The 24,134-nt window shown below is 39.5% G+C and overlaps 1 protein-coding gene across 2 annotated transcripts in view; it reads right to left on the bottom strand.

The window, feature by feature from the left end:
• The window catches only part of ITPR2 (inositol 1,4,5-trisphosphate receptor type 2), a 180,647-nt gene that overhangs the window by 11,521 nt on the left and 144,992 nt on the right, over nt 1–24,134 (bottom strand). For both annotated transcript variants that reach the window (XM_072400134.1, XM_072400135.1), the window contains 7 exons: nt 19,245–19,420; nt 15,919–16,083; nt 15,039–15,234; nt 13,256–13,345; nt 8,804–8,934; nt 8,351–8,516; nt 4,616–4,776 (listed from right to left, as the gene is read on the bottom strand). In XM_072400134.1, the coding sequence (XP_072256235.1) occupies nt 4,616–4,776; nt 8,351–8,516; nt 8,804–8,934; nt 13,256–13,345; nt 15,039–15,234; nt 15,919–16,083; nt 19,245–19,420 (1,085 nt within the window). The remainder of the gene's footprint in view (nt 1–4,615; nt 4,777–8,350; nt 8,517–8,803; nt 8,935–13,255; nt 13,346–15,038; nt 15,235–15,918; nt 16,084–19,244; nt 19,421–24,134) is intronic.

Here is a 24,134-nt window from a genome sequence, read left to right as displayed (position 1 = left end):
TATTATATATATATATATATATATATATATATATATATATATATATACTGTATGTATCAAGTAACAACAACAGTAAACAAACCATGGATAAAACAAAACTTTAGTTAATGTTTTCATTGGAACCATTATCGTTTAGTGGATTGGCACCTATCAATGCAATAACTGATATTACACCGTACCCCAAGATGAAATTCTGAATAAGTGCTCGGAATGATCTCTGTGTTGAGCAACAAGTTGGACAAGAAATAATCTTTACAATGGAATTGCATAAACACTGTTTCCAGACGTCACTGCTCTGTCCACGTGTGACACACCTGCTCAGGGACAGATAAGGCTGTGTGACAAAGTTTATCTTCATCGGAGAGTCAGGAATCCACAGTGGATGGGCTATAAACATCAGGTTTTAGCTGCACGTGAGGATATTGTGGGCTCTGGAGTGAAAATTGTTTTATGGCCGCTTTGCTATGTAACCTCTAATTTCTGTGCTTTCGATTACTGTGTAAAAGTTACTTAGATAAAATATTACATGGCATATCTAGGATGAACTACACTTAGACCTCTGCTAGAGGAGCTGCCTTCTGGGAGCTTTAAGTCATCCAAGCCTTCAGCTGTAGCTTCAGACTGTGCATGCAGGTAAAACGTGGTACCTTGTCCCGTCCTGGGGACATAAAAGGTGAAGAACATATTGGCATTACCTAACTGGTGTCTGCCATGGTAGTGCTATTTGTACTCTCCCCATATACATTTTTTAGGTATAAACACCAAGTTTCCCAGCTTCTCTACCTTGGAAGGAACCATGGTATAAGGCAGCCTGGTCCCAGTAACTGGTGCAAAGGGTTTGTTCCATGTGGGTGAGAATACCCAGTTAACAAAAATGATCAATTGGCAAACTGCTACTGGTTGGCACACCTGACTTCTTGTCACTTTATTCTATGCTGTGCAAACCTCCTGAGAACTGGAAGGAAGCTCTTGGAACACCTAGCCTTAAAATTCACATTATGAACAACATAATATTGATGTTTCCTAAAGAAATTTAGTGATCTGTGCTTCCTGCAGCAAAGTAAACAACTATAGCCATTTTGATATTCATAGCACGTGGTACAAAATTCTTTAAAAAAGCCGTCTCTGACCTCTCTGGATACTTTTAACGTGCAGTTATTCATTCTCAAAGATGTTCATAGACTCTAGGTGTTAACAACACACAAATGAAATCTTGCAGGCTGCATTTTATTGCAGTGCATTTAGGTACCAATAATGAAGAAATAAACCAATGTGCAGTTTTATTATTGCACAATATCATATATATCATAACATAATGGTGTGAATGGTTGGTTTCAAACAACTTAGAAACAGCTATTAGTTGTTTACATTAAAAGGTTGGCAGCATACCAAGATCTGGTGTCACAGAACACAGTGCCTGAGTTGTAAACTTCAATAATTCATTGATCAACAATGCTTTGAGATACAGGGATTAATGGGGGCTTGGCGGCTGCTACTACAAAAACCTTCAAGATTTCCGGCCACTTTAAAGACGTCTAAATAGCACCAGTTAGCTGGAGAGAACAGCAGCAGGAATAAATATTTCCTATCAGGCACCAGAGGCCAAACAGAATGAAGGCAGACTGCCAATGCAAATGTAGCAAATGTGCTGATCATCCAACAAAAAAAGTAAATGGTACAAGTTCTCTAATATTGGCTATTCAGTAGGTTTTTAAATCTGCATAAATAAACTCCTGAAAGTTCCAAAATACAGTAACAAAATAATGTATTTTAGGTCGGCCTACAGGAAGTGACAAGTGATCAACAGGTATTTTTCTGTTCTTTCTGAAAATAGTAGCCTGAAAAAAGAAAATGAATGCATCCACCATACTTGAGGACTGGTGTGCTGCAATTTTTTCAGGATTTTTGGGATTCGTTTTCCTTCAACCCTAACCAATAAAGAAAGCAAGCCAACCATTTAGCCCTGGGCTACCACCTTTTGCTTCAGTCTAGCTAAGGCTGAATCTCTGTATCAGATAACACACCCCCATGTATTTTACACTTTTACAGTAAAGTATCTGAGTTTGATTGGAAGCAGCCTTAATTCCTGTTCCAGTCCCTGTACAATAGGGGTGTCAAACTCTGGCCCGCAATGTCCTTTTTTTGGCCCCCAAAGGAATCCTAAATATGAATTGCAGCTGGCCCACCACTGCATTGAAACAGGTCTCATGACCTGCCTGTTGTGTCAAAGAGCAAAGAGTAATTCTCAGGAGTGTGTAGACAACAATACAAATCCTTTGGCCGATAAACTCCCTTACATGTATTTTAGTGATGTCTTTGGCAGATTATACGTATTATTATTATTATAAGTATTCACAGGATTTTGAAAGTGTGTATTTCTCAATATACAAAGATTTTCCCCACATTCATGATGATTGAAACAAAAAGCCTTTTAAAATGTATTTAAAGGTACCGATGCGTTTAAACCGCAAGAGTTCTGGGGAAAACTGTTTGTTGCAGAAACTGCAGTATGTCATGACAAGATCATGCTGGTACCATGGAAGAACAGACTTTGCTCTTTGGTACAGTAAGGGCCTGCAGACTCTTTTCTTTACAGGAAATTTGCAGAAAATCTCAACGATCTGATCGGCTGTACTTGAAAACCAGGCAGCCAAAGTTTACAATCCCAGGAGATGAGTAACAATATATTCAAAGCCTGGCTTGATGTAAAATGCAGTGATGGTAAAGCAATGCTGTTATACAGAATACATTTTACTTTCACAGCAACTAATATAACACTTGACGCATAGTTTATCATCTGAAAAGGTAAACTTTATCTGTAACCCTTGGCCTCCCTGGAACTCTGTTCCAGGATGAAAAACCTTAGAGTCCACCTAGCATCAGATATAATATTAATTGCAGCATGCTAAGTATTGGTGCTATATATCGAGAGATTTTATCAATGCAAATCATATACAAGACACCTGAGACAACCTGAGATTATACCTTGTCACCTTAAATTATAAGGGCGGAAGAGAAGACCCAGAGCTTGTGATCCAACATACACTCATCCCATGGGATACCGAGAACTCATGTGAAAGCGCTGTAGCAATTTATCCTGAACAAACATGTTACAGGGAAACACCTGTGCCTTTGACATTCACTTCATGTGCTTCTTTGCCATTTCAAATCCTCAGAAACAACTTTTATTTCCAATCTGTGTGATACTTCCCCCACCTCCTATATTGTAAACTCTTTGGGGCAAGGTCCACTCCTCCTGTGTCACTGTCTATATTCGTCTGTCATTTGCAACCCCTATTTAATGTACAGCGCTACGTAATATGTTAGCACTATATACATCCTGTTTATTAATTATAATAATAATAATACAAATAATAATAATAATCTGCAGTCTTTATGATTTACCCACTTCAAGGGCACAATGCGAGTGCAGTATTGAGAACCTTTCACTGCTAGAGGATGAAGAAGATCACTCTTGTCATGTGACCCACTAGAAGACACCTGCAAATGGCGTTATATACTGGGAATCTTTTAAAATTAAGTGACAGTGCTGCATGGATGGGAGACATACTAATGCTTTAAACCAAAACACACAAAAATTAAAGCCCATCAAAGATTAAAAAAAAAAATACTTTTGCTGCAAGCTTATTTATCCCACTGTAATGCTGTTATGCCACATGTCCTAAGTTTTCAGAGTTCAATAATTACCCAAATCATTCAACACATTTCCTCTTTATACACACATTCCTATTTACAATGCAGGGAATCAGACATTCCCTCAAACATTCCCTGGGGGAGGATCCTCCAGGTCAATGTGTTTCAATGGGAGTAAATGATTCTCCAGTGGGGAATGTTTGAGGGAATGTCTCATTGTGTTTTAAGGGTTACAAAGCTTTGCTGAATCAACTTTTGACTATTATTGACAGTTTTCTCCAAAATTCTAATCAGGTTATGTTTTAAATGCCTGATACAACAAATAATAGGCCATTAAAAACTAAAATTTGCTAATTGCAGACAGTGGCTGATTTTAATATCAATTTATTTTTTTTAATTTCTGTTGAATGCGCGTTGTGCCATTGACACAGACAATTCTGCCCGCCGTTTTCAAGTGCGGTTTACCATAATTGCAGTTACTCATAATGTGACAAGGGGTCGCATCAGTCTTTAAATATAATTAGCTGAGTAGAATCTGGCTGTTCATATGTCTCCCTCCTACACGACACAATTATAGGAACCTGCCAGAAAAGACATTTACGCCTTGTAGGACAGGCAATCTGTGAAGTTTCTCCAAGTCGCCGTAAACTGGGTCAGTACGACAACCAAAAAAAACTCGGAGCCCGTGATTACACTGAAGTTTTATTTGTCTTGCATAATCGGTATTTATTTGCTAGTGGCAAGATTAAAGCTTAACTCCAGGCAAACAGCTAAATCCACAGATAAAACACATGTATGAGGGCTGCATTACCTGTCATAGGATTTGTATTTCTGTCTATGCACTTCTGAGCATTACACAGCTCTACCATGTATAATAGTGAATGACCACTCTATATAGCCTTACTTTAAGGTGACATACCTTCTACAGAATTAAGATGAAACAAAAGTCTAAAGTACTTACAGCAATCATTTTAGCCACAAAGCTTTCTGGGCCTGTGTACTCTGTCGGGTCCTTCACCTTGATGAGTACGATAAAGTAGAGGTAATGCCACATGCAATGCTCCACCATGATGTGCTCCTCGAAGGACACCGTCTTATTATCAAACTTGTCCCTCTCCAGTCCTGCAACAAAAACAAAAACACATCACTATATGGACACATCCACACATATGTGAATTAAACTTGCATTATGCATATTATTTACCTATAAAAGCCTTCTTTATGTAGATGACCAAAATCCTGAAACTGTTGCTGGGCACCATCACCATGTCAGCAGCCTCAGCTAATTTCCCAGTGACTAAAGTAAAGGTTATGTGGGATGGTAAGGGGATGGACAGAGGAGCTGGACCAGCACATGGGACACTTCCGGAAGAGAAGAGGGCTATGGTATGCAAAGAGACATGCTGTTCTAGAGAATGTACTAGCAAATTCTAACACATATTGCAAGGGAATTAAAAGGATTTTTCTAGGAACATCCCTGCAGTAAAATCCTTTTCTTACTGTCTATTGAAGGTCATGCTGACACCTGCTGACAGGTCTTGAATAGTGACATCTAAGATCAATGTCAGTGATTCAGTGGGTGACCTGGCCCATAAAGTCAATGCAAGACCTCAACAAAAAAATACCTTAGGCATGGAAGGAATACGTTACAGCCAACAGAGTCATGGACGATTCCCAGGACAGGCTGGGTTTAAAAAGCAGAGGATATAATGCAAGGCAGAAGACCTTCACATAGTGTGATGCAGGCAGGTCCAAAATTGTTAGTATATAGAAAATCCAGGACACCTGAACAGAAAGTCTTACTACCCTGTGTATAGGACCATACATGTCTCAACCATGTGGTGGGTAGGCAGCTAAGCTTGGAACACAAGATACTCGTGTATACCAAACAACTGGTAGGTAGTTAATGGTCTGGAAGCCAAAGGTTTTATGTGTTTTCATAATTCATTATTTATTTTTTAATGATCTGCTCAGTATCTAGGGAAGTGTTAAAAATCTCCTTTTGTATAAATTTAGTTGCCAAGAGGACATGACCTGATACCAGGGGTCCCAGGTAACTATGTGTTTGAAGTGCATGAAATCATAGGTCTCATATATTTGTTTCTATTGGCTTCTTTGGGCTCCTCAACATACGTTGATGGATGATATTTGAACTATTTCTATGACCAACTGCATTGCATATATGTTGTATGGGTTACATGAGTACCCAAAGGCCTGTGTGCTACAAAAATCAATTGAATGGTAACACATTTAGTAATGTGTGTGCATTTAAGTGCATAAATGCGAACAGAGTCTAAATTCCTGGGTACCAATTTGAGTTCTCCCAGTGCCCTCATTGGGGAGAATTTCCCATTTACAATACCACTGACCACAATGGCAACTGTCCGACTTGAAAATGAGAAGGGATCCCCCCAAGAAGGGCGGATAGCAATAAAACCTTTCCTTTTTCCACCCAAAACAGAAAAAAAAAAATACCCAGATTTTGACCTTCAGGTAAAGTAAAAGAATAGAACTAGGAATAGAATTAGTTGATCACAGACTGGTTTGACTGTAACTGTTCGCTAACTAACAGGCTAACATAGAGACAGACAGTGTGATGATTCACAAAGGTGATTCACAGCGCTGAATATCCAGGCAAACTTTCTATATTTATATATCAATAAATTCCTCTAATCCCAGATAATGATTCATACCTATTACATGTAATCATATCTGTCCTGGCAATTATGTGCAGCTAAGAAGAGGACAGCGATGTCATTGCTACTGTCATCAAAGCCGGCGAGACGGGTAATAGCGGAAAAATTCCTAGAATGTCTGGTTGGATTCTGCAGCTGCAGACTGACCACCATCTAAACTCAATACACATGTTACATTCTGATTGTATAATCTGCTTTAAATCTGCCAACAACTTTGCACAGCATAGGTCTGTCTGATTGGACGCAAATACACAAACTGAATGGGTAGTTTGGACTTGTCTGCAATTACTGTACATTTTTGGTAAATCTAAATCTGAACGTAAAAACAATGCATGATTAGTCCAAAGGAGTCCACACACAATTAAAAAAATGTCCTAATATTACGACATATGAATATTTCATTTTTCATTGGCTTTTTTTTAGACTGAATTAATTAAAAAAGGACAGGTAGAAAGTTTGGTTGGGGTTATTGAGAGGATTGCACAATCAACATGGTGCCCTGATCAGAAAAGTGGAGAAGAACTCTTAAAAGTCATATAACATGTAAATGTCATTTTAAAAGTGATAATTAATATTTTTAAATAAAATAGTCCCTGCCGATCCTGCAATGAAGGTTCTTGATAAAGCACTTTACCCTGTCTTCTGATGGTCCATAGTTGTCACCATCAGAAAACCTATCCTGAAAAATGCAGCCATCCATCACTGGATTGCATGGATTGCAATGGAGTCATACAAAAGAAGAAAAAAGGCATAAACAAGTAATGAAATGGCAACTCAACTGGCAACAATGTGGCTTAGCAAACTAAATTTCAATGAGGAAAGTTATGCACGCATACTTAATGATTACTGATTTCATTAGTGATCATTTACAGTGAGATTACCCGGAACAAGCAATTCAAAGACAGCATTGTTCTATTCTATATTGAAAAAAAAGACAATAAGGAGGCACCCCCCTGCTCCCTCCCCAGTAGAAAACAAAAGCAGTTATTAGATGTCAGTCATTACTGATATGGAACAGCAGATCACCAAACAGTTAAGCTACGTACACACGTCAGATTTTTATCGCCCGATAATCGGCATCGGCCAATTATCGGGCGAAAATCTGCCGTGTGTACAGTCGGTGTCGTCCATCGTCCGGACGACCGACCTGCCGGATCCACGGACGATGGACGACAGCCGATCGTAATGAAAGTGAAGGGGAGAGCGCGCAGCAGGGTGCCGCTCCGTCGCTCTCCCCCTCCCCTCTCCATAGAGCATGAACGGTGCTGTATGTACAGCACCGTTCATGCATCGTGCACTCCCTTGTCGTTGGAAAGGATCGTGAAAGATCCTTTCCAACGACAAAAATTGGAAGTGTGTACGCAGCTTTAGTGAATATATGCAGCAGCTAGAAGACCCGAGATTTCACTTGAAATGATCTCTAATTATTGTCTTGAGAATAGAACATCTAGTCTAGTGTATGGCTTTAGGGTTTACATTAACATTAAGAGAATAAAAGAAAGTGCAAATAAAAGTCTGAAGTAATTTCTTGGAAGGAAATTCATTATCTGTGGGTTTCTGGTCCGTGATTCAATAAAACTGAAAAACCACAAACGCGTGACACCGCTGCAGGATGATGCATGATATTATGCTTTTCAGTCAAATATTAAAAATATGAGCATAAAATAAGTTGTCTTTGGAACCAGGTGCAGGGCAGCAATCAGAGATACTAAGGTAGGCTCAGATTTAAAGTGACGGTTTAAAGTGCTCATTAGTATTAGGGGTGGGTGATTCCGAAAAGAAAAAAATGTCAGTTGGGGGACTTCCAACTGTTTCCAGACACAACAGAAAATGATTCTTCTATAGATAGGTTCTGTTAAAATGATTTACTTTGAAGGAGCAAAAAGATCTTTATTTGAAAGTCTATTTTTTGGTAATGATCTGCAATGGCCAACTAATAAAGGTCAACACTGCAATTCTGCTATTTTTATGGCAACTCAGATTCCTATACAGAAACTCACCGCAAATGAAGCAAGTTGTCTTTAGAATTTCTTCCTTCTTTTGCTTCTCACTTCTCAGGTCAGCAAAAGTATCAATGATGACACCAAAGATAAGGTTAAGGACGATGATGATGACAATGAAATAGAAGAGGAGGTCATAGACAACTCGTGCAGCAAACAATGGCTCCTGAAATACAGATTGGTATTGGACATGATTAGAAATATAAATTGTATGTATTTACACATGAAGACAGTGCATCTCTGGGTGTGCCTGGCACAAAATAGTTTTCTGGTGTACACAGGAAGTTTCAGATTCAGGGACACAAGAAGAACAGGTCACATTTTAAAAATATGTCACTCATCTTGGAAATACTCCTTTACCGTTAAATTAAACTTAATACAAAGGATCATATCCCCAAAAGAACAGTAATGGATTTATCTTCTTTTAGTGCACTCAGCTACTTCATGACTTACATCTTTTGATGGTTTCCGAAGGACGTCGCCCACCCCTCCACCATTACGCAAGCCCTGGTTCAGGACAGTTACTATGCACATGAGCAGCGTATCACATGCTCGCTCTGAATTGTCTTCCTCTTCATCCACATCTGTAGGATACAAAAGAACACAAATGATGCAATATTGAATAAATCAAAGAGAACCTGTCTTGAAAGTAACTGGTGTGCTGCCATTACTGACCTTTAAAAGCCCAACTCCACTTACATTTGTTTTAGCCTATGTTCAGATTGTGCACAGATTGTATATTTACATATTCTGAACAAGCAGTAGAACGTCTTTAAAGCAGGATTGCACTCGTTTCTAATTAACTAACCATTGGAACATGTATTTCCAAATTTTTAGAACAGCAAAAAAAGGAACAATGCGAAATATCTGCACTGAAGAAAATACTGTAACTGCACTGGAGTTACAATTTAAAAAACATTTCTTCTCACAGGAATAAAAGACTGCAGGAGTGATTTTCAGCACATGTGAGTGACAGTATGGCATTTGGATCCACAGCCTACGCAAAGATAAATATAAAATCTATTCAGCCAGGTGACTTTGAGATATATTAATAACTGGAGGATACACAGATCATGTCTGTTTCATAGTCTCCACGCAACCGCACTGAAGCCACTCAGTCGGGGTAAACATATGTGTTTACTGTGAGCAGAGAATGTGGGATGGGAGTGATGGGAGCTGTGACATGTGATCACCACTTCAACTGCCAACCCAACTGTGGCTGACTATCTAGAGAATGTAGAAAGAGCTTTGTGACAATTATTGGTCATTCTACACTAGGGATCAAGACAACAATGCTTAGAGTGCAAGTTATCACCAATCCACTGAATGGATAGGCTGCATTCTCATAATAGGCCTGAAACCTGTAATATATATGTCTTCGCTAGGAATCAGAAACATTCGGCCTGATTTATTAAAGCTCTCCAAGGCTGGAGAAGATAGACTTTTATCAGTGATGCTGGTTGATCCAGCAAACATAGAATGGATTTCCTAAATCAGTTGCTATTTGTTGGCAAATTTTTTCTAACCTGGACCAGATCCAACCCAGGTTTGCTGGATCACCCAGATTCACTGATGCTGCATTCCCAGTGATGGCAATGGGCTTTAAGAAAAGAGTAGGCTGCAATCTCAGTGATGTCATGGGTTTCTAGAGAATGGATAGACAACATTCTCATTTTGTAGTGAATGCATAGGTTCTTTATTAACAGTTTCAAGAAAATGGGTAGACTGCATTTAGGAGATGCCATTGATCTCCAGTAATAGATAGGATGTAATCTAGAGAATTCAGTGATATGTAGTGAATAGATAGGTTGCATTCCTAGTGAAATCATGGTGCATCTTGTGAGAAAAATACACTGATGGGACAGCTAGACCCCTGGCAGCCCCAACTCTCAGCCAATCACAAGCTTTGAAAAGTCCCTTTCAGACCAATAATTCCTCCATTCCAAAGAGCTTTCTTGAACCAGTAAGGCTTCAAGGTTTGAACTATTTAGAATTTGCTCTATTTACTTAAGTGAAAAGTTACATTTTCTTAGAAAGGTAACAAGAGGTGGTGAAGCAAGTTGCTTTCTGTTATTCTGCTGGAAATCTAAATTGGACGGCTTGTTTTCCTGGCAGGAAGGTGTTAAAATTTTTTTTTGCTGCTTCTCCACACTTTTTACATAACTAAGCTCAGCAAAGTCACATGTAAAAGTCATCTGAGTACTATCAATTACTCATTGTGAGAGAAAAACCACAGGCAGCGTGCAGAATCACATCTGTGAAGGTGAATAAAGGAAGACATGGTCTACAAACAAAAAAAACTCTTAAGCCCTTGAGAGGAATCCTAATTTACCCCTAAGCGTCTCGATTCACTCTGTCTGTCAAATTATCTTGTTTTTGTCGTTTGGAACACAAAAACAAACTCCGACAAAAACAGTATTAGACAGAAGGCAGTTAACCTCTTTACAGGCAGCGGTCAGGATGGTGACACCGAGGCAGCCATGGTGAGCAATGTGGTCAGGGCCAGTGTAGGGGGTTGGGACGGAGAACTGGGCACCTGTCCGGGGTCCTCACATTCTCTAGGGGCTTAACTGACAGAAGGGCATGGGTAGAGGGGGATTAAATGCTGTGCATGTGGGGCCCCACTTCATATTTGCCCAGGGCCATCCCTGAAGATGATGTGATGTTAAAGGAGTCATATCGCATGAAAGTAGACTCTTGTAGTACAAGGCATTGAATCCCTTGCTCTTGGTCTACTTTCACAAAATGACAACAAATGCAAGAACACTTTATGTATAAAGCTGGTTAAAGTGGAACCGTCTTCAGATTTTTTTTTTCATAGTAAGCTGAATCTATGATCAGTAACACTGCCAGGTTTTTATTATCTTTCACAGAGATCACAGTACTCCTCTAACAATGTTTTTTTCTGCTGTTCTATTCGGAAAGATGGTGCCATCCTTGTTCAGGCATCAACCAGGGTTACCAACTAGTTCCTCATCTGCTCCAGGCTCTCCATGCTACTAAATTACAAAGTTGCAGTTTTATCATTGGGGGAGTGAAACTAAAGAAATGCTTCCTCTTGCTTTCAGCAGACTGATGACATCCTTTAAGCCTTGGCCACTGTGGAGCTCAAGGACAGCTTTTATTAATACACAAAGGTGGAGTTATTAATAATAAAAATACTGTTACTGTATATTGTAACATAAATGTATTTATAGGTCCACTTTTATCTGCCATCTATGGTGTTTTGCTACTAATACAGGAGGGACACTGACAGCGCCACTAATTAGCTGGTGGCAGGAAATGCGGCGACAAGTGTAAGGAGACTTCTGGGACTTTTCCGTGACTTGGAGCGTCAGTCACGGCTCATGGTGGAAATTACAAAGAAGTGTCTAAATAAAACGGCCCTTTATTTTGGAGCAAGGGCTTAAAGGGACTGAAACATCAAAATGTGTTTTTGATTGACAAGAACTGAGAAAGGAGAAAGGGGAACCCAACTGTAATGTATACCCTGTAAAGTTTATTTAGGGACATCAGGGACTTTAACAGGTAACCCTGCCTGTGATGAGAGCGATTAAGGAATAATGGGGCCCTAGGCAAACTACCAACTGTGACGTCCCCATCCCTTCGAATGTCATCCAACCATAAAAATTGTAAAAGGCACGGGGTGGCCGTTGTTTGTACTTTTATGGTTCTATCAGACACTAACAAGTGCATTCCCCCTTGTGAATGGACTGGCAGGTACATAGCTTTGACCATTTGTACTATACCTGGTTTACTGTACGAGCATGATAATGTCGGTCCCCCATGACATTCACTGGGGCCTAGGCTCTTGCTTGGTTGCCTTGTGGATGATCTGCTCTCTGATTACTCACCTTACGTATCACAAAATAGTCCAGTTTACACTGATTTACGTCAGAATCAAAAGAAAATCATTTGTTAACAATAGATTTGGACTACCTCTTTTTCCATTATCTGTTAGGCAGCTTTAGAGCTTTCCCCCTCCCATGTAAGCGTATTGACACATCAATGCATGTTGCATTGTCTATTAGTTTTGAATGGACCATCAACGTCTGTTCATGGGCCAAATAAATGGAACCTTATTTTTCAACTTTTTAACCCAGATGCCAATTCCATTAACATATGTCCTGTGTTGGGATGTCATTGAAAGGGAATAGCAATGCAGCACAGTGCATACACAGGACACACATAGGGCTGAATGGGCCCTTATTGAATCAGCTGGCTTTTTGGTCAGAGGACTAAGAACTTTGTCAGGAGGCAGCACTATATAACAGAAATTTGAAACTTGCCAGATGGCTAGTTGTATCAGGATTAGACTCCTAACCACACCTACAGTGCTTATCAAGGGCTCACACTCTCCTGCTGAAGGTTTTATATATTTATATCCTTAAAATATCCAATAGCAGGACACGGGAACAAGTTAACTATGCAGGAACTCCAAACATCCAAGACAGGACTTGCAGCACTATATAATTACATTATGCTAGGGGATGGGTCAGGGTAACATTTCTAGGTATTATTCCTAATAGAGAATACAGTACTCCCTTAATAATTCTTTCATCTGCTGTTCTGTTGAGAAGGACTAAGCCTTTTTTTTTGTTCAAGCATCACTGGAGTAGAGAAGAATGAGGAAAGGCTTTCTCCTGACTGCAAATGAATTATAAAAACATCTCACTGGACTTGAGATCAAGGATAGATTTTATTATTGCAGTAAATGGAGGAGATTTGTAAAAAAAAAAATTGCTGTGTAATGTGACCAAGAATGTATTCAGAAAGTTACAGAAGGTTCACTTTAAAAGTAGATAATGGTAAAGATGCTCTCAAGTTAGAAGCAAAATCTCAGAAAATTGAGAAAAGGATTGCTGAATTTCAAGTTTAGGGAGCAGGACATATATTGGAACTGACCTGTGACGGATATGGTTGATGACGGACAGTCGTCCTTTAGACAGGAGCTCATCATCGCTGTTACAGAAGAGGCTCGGAGGCCACCGTTATCTGTTAACAGGAGAACGTAAAGTGGTTAACCTATTCTGTGCTATGCAAGACTCAAATATAAAACTGCAAGAGGAACACTGCTTAAACCATTGCCTTCTTTTGTTATGTGCTTTCTGTCTACAGGCTTCTTCATTTGGTGTTTATTTAATGCCAAGGATATGACTATTCTTTGCTATGTTCTGCACAGTTGTAGCTGAAGTTGAATATGCTTTTTTTTGCTTTTACCGATTTCTCCTCCTCATCAACATGATAATGACATTTTTCAATATAACATTTGCATTTTAATACATACCTGATGTGGTGTTCTGGTGACAGGACCTCTTTATGAAGATAATAAGGGTCAATGGGACCCTTATGTCTCCCCTACAGAAAATAACTTAATCTGTTTACTTCAGAACAGCCCCTGTCAAATGACAGCTAGGAACCTGGAAATGCAGAAAGCGGAGCAGCTGTACAGCTTACCTGATCTCTTCTACTTAATCGGTGAAAAAAACTAAAGCCTGATATTGCAGCCATATGCTTGTTTTAAAACTCTACCAGTGAAAGGGTTAAAGGGGTAAAAAAAAGTTCTAAACCCTAAAGTACTAAATACTGATTTTTTACTTTAATACACTCCAAAAAAGTTTGGTAATGCAAAGTAAATAAACCAGAATTTATTCTGATGTTACTTCAGGGAACTGATTTGTTGGCTTGTCACTACTACCCTTTGCACCTTGGTAATATCACAATTTTGTATGTGCATGTTGCTCACGCAAAGCCTACATAATACTAGGTGGTGTTCTACATCCATGTTTTAGGGTCAGATATACAACTGGATCAAAAGGAGAAAGCAAAATTCTTGATGAAGCCCTTTTAGTCTTTTTTTTAATCATCATTAAACTAATAATACTTTAACAAAACGTTATGGCTGGATGTTCTGCGGTCAGATTAACTTGCACTTATAGTTTCTCTGCAATAGATGGTGTTATAGGAACATATTGGTGAAGGGATTACACAGGGGTCTCTGTCTGTCCCCTCAAAGCTACACGCAGCATCTTGTAAAATTAGCTCTCAGACTGCTGTTATTGGAGCAGCGGCTGCTGGCTGGGAGAGGCGCCTGAGGAGTTCTGGGATTAAAGAACCACTCACAAGACTGGTGTACTGCAGCACCAGCAGAACTAAGCTCAAAGATAGCTCATTTACTGCCAACTAATGTGGAGTACCTGTTTACAAACCCCTCACTGTTGTAAAATTTAAGGAAATAAAAGAGTACCTGTCTGTAAACCTACTTATGATTGTCTATTAAGAAGCACCTACCCACTATATTCCCACTGCCACAGTTCTGTGCCACATGTTCAACACTTTCTATGCTAGAGGTCTCCGTATTAATCCCCTCACTATGAGTTTAAGGATTACATGAAGACATGGTATTAGTGTAAGAGTAATATAAAAGGCTGGACTCAAAAGGAAAGGACAGTATAAGGAAAGTCACTATGGCAAAATGAAAAGGAGAAGCCTGGAGGTTACAACAGAAATATAGTGTAAATCTAAAGAGTGTATATTTATACACAAGACAAGAAATGTATCTTCTATTATACTAGAATTTTATAAATGACTGTGTATATAAGGGTACACAAATGTTTTTAGTGAGCAATCACACACATCCCTGAAATATTCCTGACTTAAGAAGAGATACATAGCCATGACTCCATACCGAGATCTGGTGTTCTGATCTTCAACCGGTCCACCTCCATGATGAAGTCATCTTTGAGAAAGAGGAAGCCAATAATTGAGAATAGGTAGACCAGAATGAGTGCCAGTACTGCAGTCAAGATGATGGAACGACCATTTCTGGTGACACTTTTGATGACATTTAACAAGGTTTCTTCTCGGTATACAAGGTCAAACAACTGTGGAAGAGTCAATAATGAATATTTTTGTACAAAAGGTAACAAGTCTGTACAGGTTTTTAATATTATGTCAGGACATGGACATTAGGTCATCCCAAATATGTAGGCAGCCAGGGAATGACTAAGCCTAAACTAAAATACACAATATTGTAAATGTTTGTGGACACCTAACCGATATAAGCTTGATGGACATTCCATTTTAAAATTTTGCAATTTGAATACCAGTCTACACTCTTCTGGAAGGGATGGCCTCACGAATATAGAGTGTGACTTATAGAGTGTGGCTAAAAGACCATTTCTGAGGCCAGGTACTGATGCTGAATGAGCAGATCTGGTTCACAATTGGGGTTCCTGGTCATCCCGAAGATGTTCATTAGGACATTCTGGATTCTTTGGAGGACCCTCAAGTTCCTCCTCACCAAACTGGACAAACCATGTCTTTATGAATATGACTTACATACCACCATTGCCACAAGGTTAGAAGGACACAGTTGTCCTATATTTATATATATTGCTGACAACAGTCAACCAAAATTTTGAGGGGTGTCCACATACTTTTGTAGTAGTGTAGGTGTGTTGGTCAGGTGCACACAAAGCTGTGCCCAAATAATTTAATTTTTTGTAGGAACCTATAAATATAAAATCTTGGTGGATTAAAATGTAACTTTATATATGTATACATACCAGGAAGCTGTAGAAGAACTCGTGCACAAAAAGTCCCAGCATGCACACAATTACGTAAACAACGTGATACAAGAACGCCATGTCCATTATGACAGCTCGGTAACCTCGAGTGAAGGTGCCACGGTTTCCAACAAAACTCACCAAGAAGACGACTTTATTGCACAGCTGTCACAAAGAAACATAGACTATTAACCAGCCTCGATTAGAACATTTGTCAACATTTTACAAAAATAACAATCCACTTAAAACATTTTGGAGCAGATCATTGCACAAAAATAAAGGCTGTTTACAGCATGTTTATCACTAACCCGTCACGCTGCCAAGGCACAAATAATGGTGATTTGACGGATTGAGTGAGGAGCCGGTTAGAATCTATTTAGCTAAAATAAAAATGTAATAATTCTATCACAAATCCTGTGTGACAGTTTAATATCCAGGTAGGGCACAAATTCTCTGCCGCTTTACAAAAGGCACCAATCTGTCTTATTCACTCCCCGAGCCCCGTTATGACTGTGTCGACCGGCTTTAAAGTTCTGGACAATGCAGTGAAAAATGCATGTTTTGTTTACTGAAGCTGTATTAAAAGTGTTTGTAGGTGACATTTGCTCGATAAGTAATCACGGAACAGAGCAAAGCGAGACAGCATGAGGCTGAGAGTTAATATCAAACCACAGCTTGCTTTCTGCGAGCCGAACGGCCGTGGAATTCGCTGAATCTGCCTAGGAATAAAATCATGGCTGAGACACAGAAAGACATATTATACAGTAACAGCAGAGAACGTTGCGCTTGCTTGACAAACACAGATGCACAGCTTTTAATGTTTGGTTCCTAATAATTCTGAGCTTAGGGTAGGCTCTCTCCCTACAAAAATTCTAAAAAATAATTTAGTCCAGGTATGACAAGTGATATCTTCTTTTTATGTACCAATGAGGATTGAGAGGGGCTGAGCAGGAAATGTTGCCTTGGAATTCTGACTGTGAAGGGAATTTGACTGATGTTTGTTCTTTTGAAAGATTACAAAAGAGAGGTTGAGGCGCATGATTTGAAAATGTGTTAATGGCAATCTTTGATTGCTGACTTATTGGTTAATATTAACCACTGTGACTACTAAACTGTGTGAGGGAAGGTAAAGTAACGCAAATCTATTGATACAAACAGCCAAGCAAAGAGGAAGCAAATGGAAAAAATGGATCTATAATAGTAAAAAAAAAAAAAAAAAGGAGAGGGAGAAAAAAAGAGAAGGGAAGGAAAGGGAAAAAAGGGAAAAGGAGAGAGGAAGGAATGAGAAAAGAGAGATATTGGACAGGAAGAGAGGGAGGTAGAGGAAGAATTAAAAAGGAAGATAGGCAGGGGATCAAAAAAAGAGAGGGAGATGGGGATTTAGGGGGCAGAACGGGGAAAAGGGGAGAATTGAACAGAGAAATATAGAGAGTAAGGGCAAAGAGATGGAAAGAAAGGAAGTAAAGATGGGGAAGAAGTAAAGGACTAAAGGTGACAGAGAAAAAGAGTGAGAATAAAGTAACCCAACACAAAACTACTTTCAGACTAAATTCAGAGGAGAAGTAAGAAAAAAAATTTGCAGTCAGAGGTCACTAGTACTGAAAACTGGCCACCAAAATAGAAAGTTGGCTGAAGTTAAATGACATTCTCTCATAAAAGATCAACCTTGACCCAGGATGTTTCCACATCCTGAGTCTTGCTATTGATCAATGAGGCCACCATTTATTTTCAAGGACAAACACAGCACCCTGAGAGATATGAGAGGGCCAAGAAGTAGTAAGAGGGTCAAGAGCTTGAGTTTTACAGGAAAAGTCAGTATTTGCTCAAAATATAGCTGCCTATATCTAATGGCTGATCATTTTAGAATGGGGTTTTCACCAACATAAAACCTTCATTTAAGTGTTGTTATTGAGTTTCAATGGTCCATGACTGTGAAAGGTCTGATTCAAAATATATCTGAAGCTAAAATGTTTTTAATATTTATAAAACCTGCAATATGTTATATATGTTGAGACCCAGTGATAGCCAAACCAGCTTTACTATGATTGGCCATTGTGATCACATGATCACATCACATGATAAGCAAAAAATCAGAGTGGTTCTTCATCGATAGTTTGAGACCAACGCTGTCACTAACCATCTCAGAACTAAAAGACCCATCTGCTGCTGAAAAATGTAGTGCATAAACAAGGAACTTGTTTTATTTGCTCCCTTTTAGTCTGTTACATATATAGTTTCAAATGTTTTGTTATATTAGATAGGTGCAAGAAATACACACTGATCCTGCCAGAAATCTTGTTAGATAACAGCATCTCAGCATTATTCCCAGGTCTACCTGTGCACCACAGAACACCAACCCCATATTAAGGAAGAAAGGAGAGAGAAGGGTGTTCTTTTTTAGGGTGACAACGCTGCTCGTCTATATGCACTGCGATTAGCATTGCAATGTGATGCAATCAGCAGCTCATTTGTTTGAATTGGCTACCAAATGAAACACATATTCAACGAATAGCAACCCAATACACCAAAGCATGTGCTGTGTGTTTCGTGTGTTACATGAATGTGGGGTTTCTCAACCAGGTTTCTTTGGAACCCTTGAGATCCTCCGCATGTTGCTAGAAGTTCCTTGAGCAATGACCAATTTGTGCCCCCAATGACCTTTTTGGCTCCTATGGGATAACATTTAACCACTGGCCAAAAATGTAAAAGGCATTCTTGACTGACCACCACACTAATGTACTGTGAGCTGTCAGTATAGTAATTATAGCAGGGGTTTCTAGGAGACCTGAAACTTATTTTAAGAGTCCATGTTAGACCATGTTAAATAGGTTGAGAAAGGCTGCGATAATGCAACAAATTAGTGCAAAGGGCCCTCAGTACACAAATGAAGTCCCTCCATTTCTTCACTGAAGATTGTGCTACATTGTATTACAATAAGGTATAGAAATAGTGGGAAATCTGTCCAGCACCTGCCAGGGGAATGGACTGTTGGAATTATACAGCATATTGCATATAGTATTTATCAGTTTTGAAAAGGTTATGCTTTTTTTTATATTTAGGATGATTTGCGAAGAAGCAGCAAACCTATGAAGTAGTTATGAAGTCCTGCAGGTATTGAAAACTTCAGATATTCTACATTAGAGGGTTCTGAAAGAAATCCCCTGCAGCAGATCAAAGTGTACGAGAATACACAGGCCCCTGGCTGTTCGGCTGGCGGCCGTCTGTTCTTATTGTTGTAAGAATGACTGCCGGGAGATGGTCAGAACCTTAAAAGTACACTGTGGATTTTGTATGTACCTACGCGTCTGGATCAAAGGCATACTTACATTGGCAGCTCCCAGTAATATGAGAGTTGGGCCCAGCCCCAAGGTATAGATGGAGCGTAACATCACCGACACCAGGAATGGACGAATCCCAAACGGTTTGGGAAAGAAGAACAACATGGCTGTGCAGATGCCAACTGCTATCCACAGCAGGACGGAGATCCATGGGGGCAGAGTCCCTGTTTGGATCAAGAATAGGAATGGTAATCATTAGCAAAACTGCTTATTTAAAGCAGAACTCAAGCAGGTATAGTGATGCAAACATTACAGCTATTTATTCAATAATACATCATATGTCCTTGTAAAGCCCAACAGAAATTTTAGCAGCTAAATACATTTCAGGTGCATTAAAATGGGTACAGGTTGTGCACCTTGCTTTTTTTAGAAGAATGACCAGTTTCCTGCCACCATGCTGCATAAAAGGACCCTTAAGATGGGTACGCACGTGCAATAATTGTCGATGAAAAGGATTTTTCACGATCCTTTCCAACGACTAAGGAGTCCAGGATGGATGAACGAGTGCTGTTCTGCTGTATGGAGAGGGGAGGGGGAGAACGGCAGAGCAGCACCCTGCTGCGCGCTCTCCCCCTTCAGTTCCATTATGATGGTTCGTAATTCGGACAATGGACGACAGGCGCTGTACAGACGCCAGATTCTTGTTTGATATCGGCCCTGAGCCGATTATCAGAAGAGAAGCATTGGATGTGTGTACGTAACCTTACATTCTGAGGTTGGAAGCAGTAGTCTCTTGCAGAGATCTGAAACAATCTAACCTAATTATAAAAACTCATGCTCCTTTCTCATTGGACAGCTCCAGCTTTGATTTAACGGGGGGAGGGTGGTTTTTACCAAAGCTAATCTCTGGTGTGCATTTTATATACATTGCCCATTTGTCATCACCCCAGTTTGTGACAGGTTAACTTAAAAGAGTAAAATCCCAAAACCCACAATTTTACATTGCAGTCTTTAGATGTCATAATAATGTCATTTGCTTTCTATTAAGGCTTTATTTCCTTCGTTTTTACCTGGCGATCCTAACAGCAACACATTTTCAGTCCTAGGGTGGCAATGATCACTTACTGAACTGTACCCATAAAGCAGAAGTCTTGACAAATAAGGACTAGCAAGCTTCAATTAGAACAATTATTACTATAATTATTGTTTTTAGGCTTACGTTAAGTTTACATTACAGGTCCACTTGAAGACTCAGGCTTTGTAACAATCTGAAGACACGGTGTTATAAACGTATCTGAGATATATTTATATTCCTAACGATATGAAACAGTGAAATCCCGAGCGGGGCCAGACAAGTTTTAATCACATCATTACCAGGGAGATAAAACAATGGGAATTCAGACGCAAACGGGACCCGGGACCTCTGTACGCAGCGTCACTTGTCACTGCGCCTTTATCAGTTCCTTTGCTTCTATAAGGAGAAGTCGGAGCCGTGACTATATTTAGGATTTAAAGTGACAATCATTTCCCCTAACAGATCCACAATGCCACTGAGACTTTTAATGAAACCAGTTTAAACATGATAAAATGTGCTGCCAACATGACACGTCCTATCTTCGCCTGTGACCTGTCACTCTCGCTTCCTGCACAAGTCTTAATAGGAAGCGACTGATCAATTTCCAGGCCTGGAACTGTGTTTTCCTATAAAGTGATGTTTTACATTCAACTCTTCATTAAAGTAGCAAAGTTAAACCTTGCTTAAAAAATAAAACTTTTACTTAAGGGGAACTTCGCTGACGACTGTGGGAATCTAAACTAACCATATGATCAGTAAATGTTTTCAGATAAACAACTGTTATGCGTCATGGTGCCTTTAACATTCAGACACACAAAATAAATTGTATGTGGCCCCTTTCCTTCCATCTCAGCAGGGATAGAAAAAAAAAATGCTTCCAGGATGCAATATGATGTTTTCCTCTTCATATTTCCAAGATTGTTTAAGAAAATGAATACTTAACCTGAGATTTAAAATTTAGCTTTACCCAACCTGCACCCCAACAAAAACCTTAATGCCCAAACCTAACCCTTAAACAACCCTTAACCTGCACTATAAAGTTTACCCTTTATCCCCCCCCAAAGTTTTAAACAGATATGAAATAAATATCAGCTCTCCATCACTGGAATGAATGGAAGGGGATGAGCAAGTGGTACCCCGCTGTGCTCTCCTCCATAGGAGTGCATAGTGGACGCTCATTCATCAACCCATCAGGGCAGACTGATAAACAATGTCAGAAGACTGCTGTACACATGACAGATTTCTGCCTAGGACGAACACGATCGTTTATCTTTAGAAAGAATATTTTTTATTGCGCTTTGGCTTTCATCTTATCGCTTAAAGTGGACCTAGAATAAAATATATTTATAAAACTGTTTTCATATCCAGTGCCATCTTTACATCAAGGGTTATCAAAAATTTCCTGGATTCAGATGCCAACTCAGGGATATTACAATCCTTTAAATTCTGGTGCCCGCTCACAAATGCTTGACACAGATACCCCCTTTATGACACCATGTGATTGCTACAAAGCTACAGTGTACAGCTTAAGCGATTACTGGGCCAGTGCGTTGACTCAATGACTGCAGCAAATCAATGACAGGGTGAAGTTTTGACAGCAAATATTGGATTTGTGATATTGGTAACCAGGACAAACAAAAGTTAAGCTTCACCAATGGGGTGCACACACAGAAATAAAAAACATGCCCGGGCTTCTTATCTTTTCCCTCCATATTCTAAACTAAAAAAACAGAGTTTTGGCTTTACATACAGTGTAAATAAGGCTGTGGTACCCGCAGACACCATTGTTTGACAGATCTCAGAGGAATAGAATCAGAAAAAAAATTTAGACCAAATGCAAATTTCAAATCAGCACTGGAGGTGTCTGCATGTCAGCCAATCATAAATATTTATGCCTAAAGCTGGCCCTGAAATCATTTCAGCTGGAGATTGTCCTTACATCCAACCGTCCACTGACATCTATGTCTGGTATTAGACAGCGAAGGAAGCCAAGTCCTGCAGCAACATGTGGAAGTGATGTGTAATCCAGGGAAGATTCTGATATTATAGTTCATTCAATGTATTATATGTTAAAGTCAGTACCAGTGAACAGAGGAAGGCCGGGTCACTGGAGGGAAGAGTAAGACTGAATTCAGACTAGCAGTTAAAAATCATGGCGTTCACAGCTCCCAGGCGCCCACTGGCTATGGCGAGGCACCCAGAAGCGGTAACTATTGGGATTTGCCTATGCTTGTGTAAATGCCTAATTTTTCCACTTCCTGTCCTCCAGAACACCTGAGAAGCTTACAAAAAATGTATGAAGACATTTTACAGAAAGCTTGCAAAAGTGCTAATGAATGGCTCCATTTCAAATCTTTGGTTGGCGGTTGCGCAGCAAACCGTCCTGGGTCACTGCATGTAGGATCTGAAATAATGCACAACCAAGCCACAAGTAAACACTTGAAAAAATAAAAGAAAAAAAATGGGCCTATTTGCCCCCAGTTTTTTTAAGAAAAGCTAAATGCAATTCAACTGCGTGGTATGGCTGAGAAAAGTGCTAATCTGAAAAGAGTCTAGGTATGGTAAGAAGGAAGTATCTCATTGAGATGGGGAAATAGCGAATTGCGAATTATGGAGACGCAGGAGGAGGAGAGGAAGTACTCATTCGCTGGAAAAGAAAATTCAAGGAATTACATCACTGCTGATGAAACAGGATGCAAGACTTCTGAGAGCCAGATCTAAAAACAGCTTCTTATATACATGAACCCATCACAAAAAATCATAGGTAAGTTTTATAGTGGTAATGTCATTTTAAAGGTCATGTGCAATACTTTTAAATAAACCTAAAACTTAGGAAATTGCAAGCAGACAACTCTTTATTGCAGGGGGTCAGGCAATGTTTCTTCTGCAACAAAATAATGTACTTGCCTGTTCACAATCATCTCCTACCCTCGATATACCTGGCTGCTGGGAATAAATTAACCCCTGTGACATTTGTGTGAGTTATCATTCTGGCCTGGTAATCAATATGTCTAAAGATCCCAAACCTGGAAGAGGACTGGGCAAAGATTTCAGTGCTGGTGAAGGTGTGAGAAGAGAGGAGTTTAGTTAAATAGTTGAAAACAGGCAGGTAAGTTGTTTTATAACAGAAGAGACACATAGCCCGGTACCTTTTCAATAAAGGACCTGTCTTGCATTTTTTAAAGGTTTAATTTCACTTTAAATAAATACTAGAAGATGAAAATACCTGGTGATGCTCCTGCTATGAATGTTCTTGTTCACACATTTCTGTTTTAGAGCGGTAACACTTCTGTCCTTATACAGGGATTGTTCTTCTGCATGGTCACTATGTCACATAGGTTTCCAAAAGGGATTACAAGTGACCTTATTTTACTTTTTTTTGTAAGTACAGAATACTCACACATTTGTACTGTTTGCAATTCTAAATCTATCTGTTTTCAGTAGCTGTGAGCACCTGCAGAGCACAGCTGTGTAATGGTTGTAATTCTTAGTATACTCTATAATCCCACTGCTGTCCTTTACTTATTATGAAATGCCCAGCATCAATACCCTTAGGGCCTTAGGGACAAATCTTGTCAAACAGTCTTCCATTAGCATATGTGGAATCACTTCTTTACTGGGCCTGAATGCTGCAGAACCTAATAGGGACAGAAAGGATTCCATAGGATGGAATGAAATAACCCGCTTTAAGATTGCCTCTTGAATTTTTCATAGGGTCATGTCATATGTCATTGCCTTCACCTCTTTCCTTGATCACTGCCTCAAACTTTTATTTTGCCAATGACAGCTGACCCTTTTGAACTCAATCTAACTGAAATTGTTGGAAAATATACCAACTGGATAAGAATATGCATGTTTGGCAT

The sequence above is a fragment of the Pyxicephalus adspersus genome, chromosome 2 (assembly GCF_032062135.1).
Source record: "Pyxicephalus adspersus chromosome 2, UCB_Pads_2.0, whole genome shotgun sequence".
NCBI classification, from domain to species: Eukaryota; Metazoa; Chordata; class Amphibia; order Anura; family Pyxicephalidae; genus Pyxicephalus; species Pyxicephalus adspersus.
This window is presented reverse-complemented; position numbering and strand designations above follow the sequence as displayed.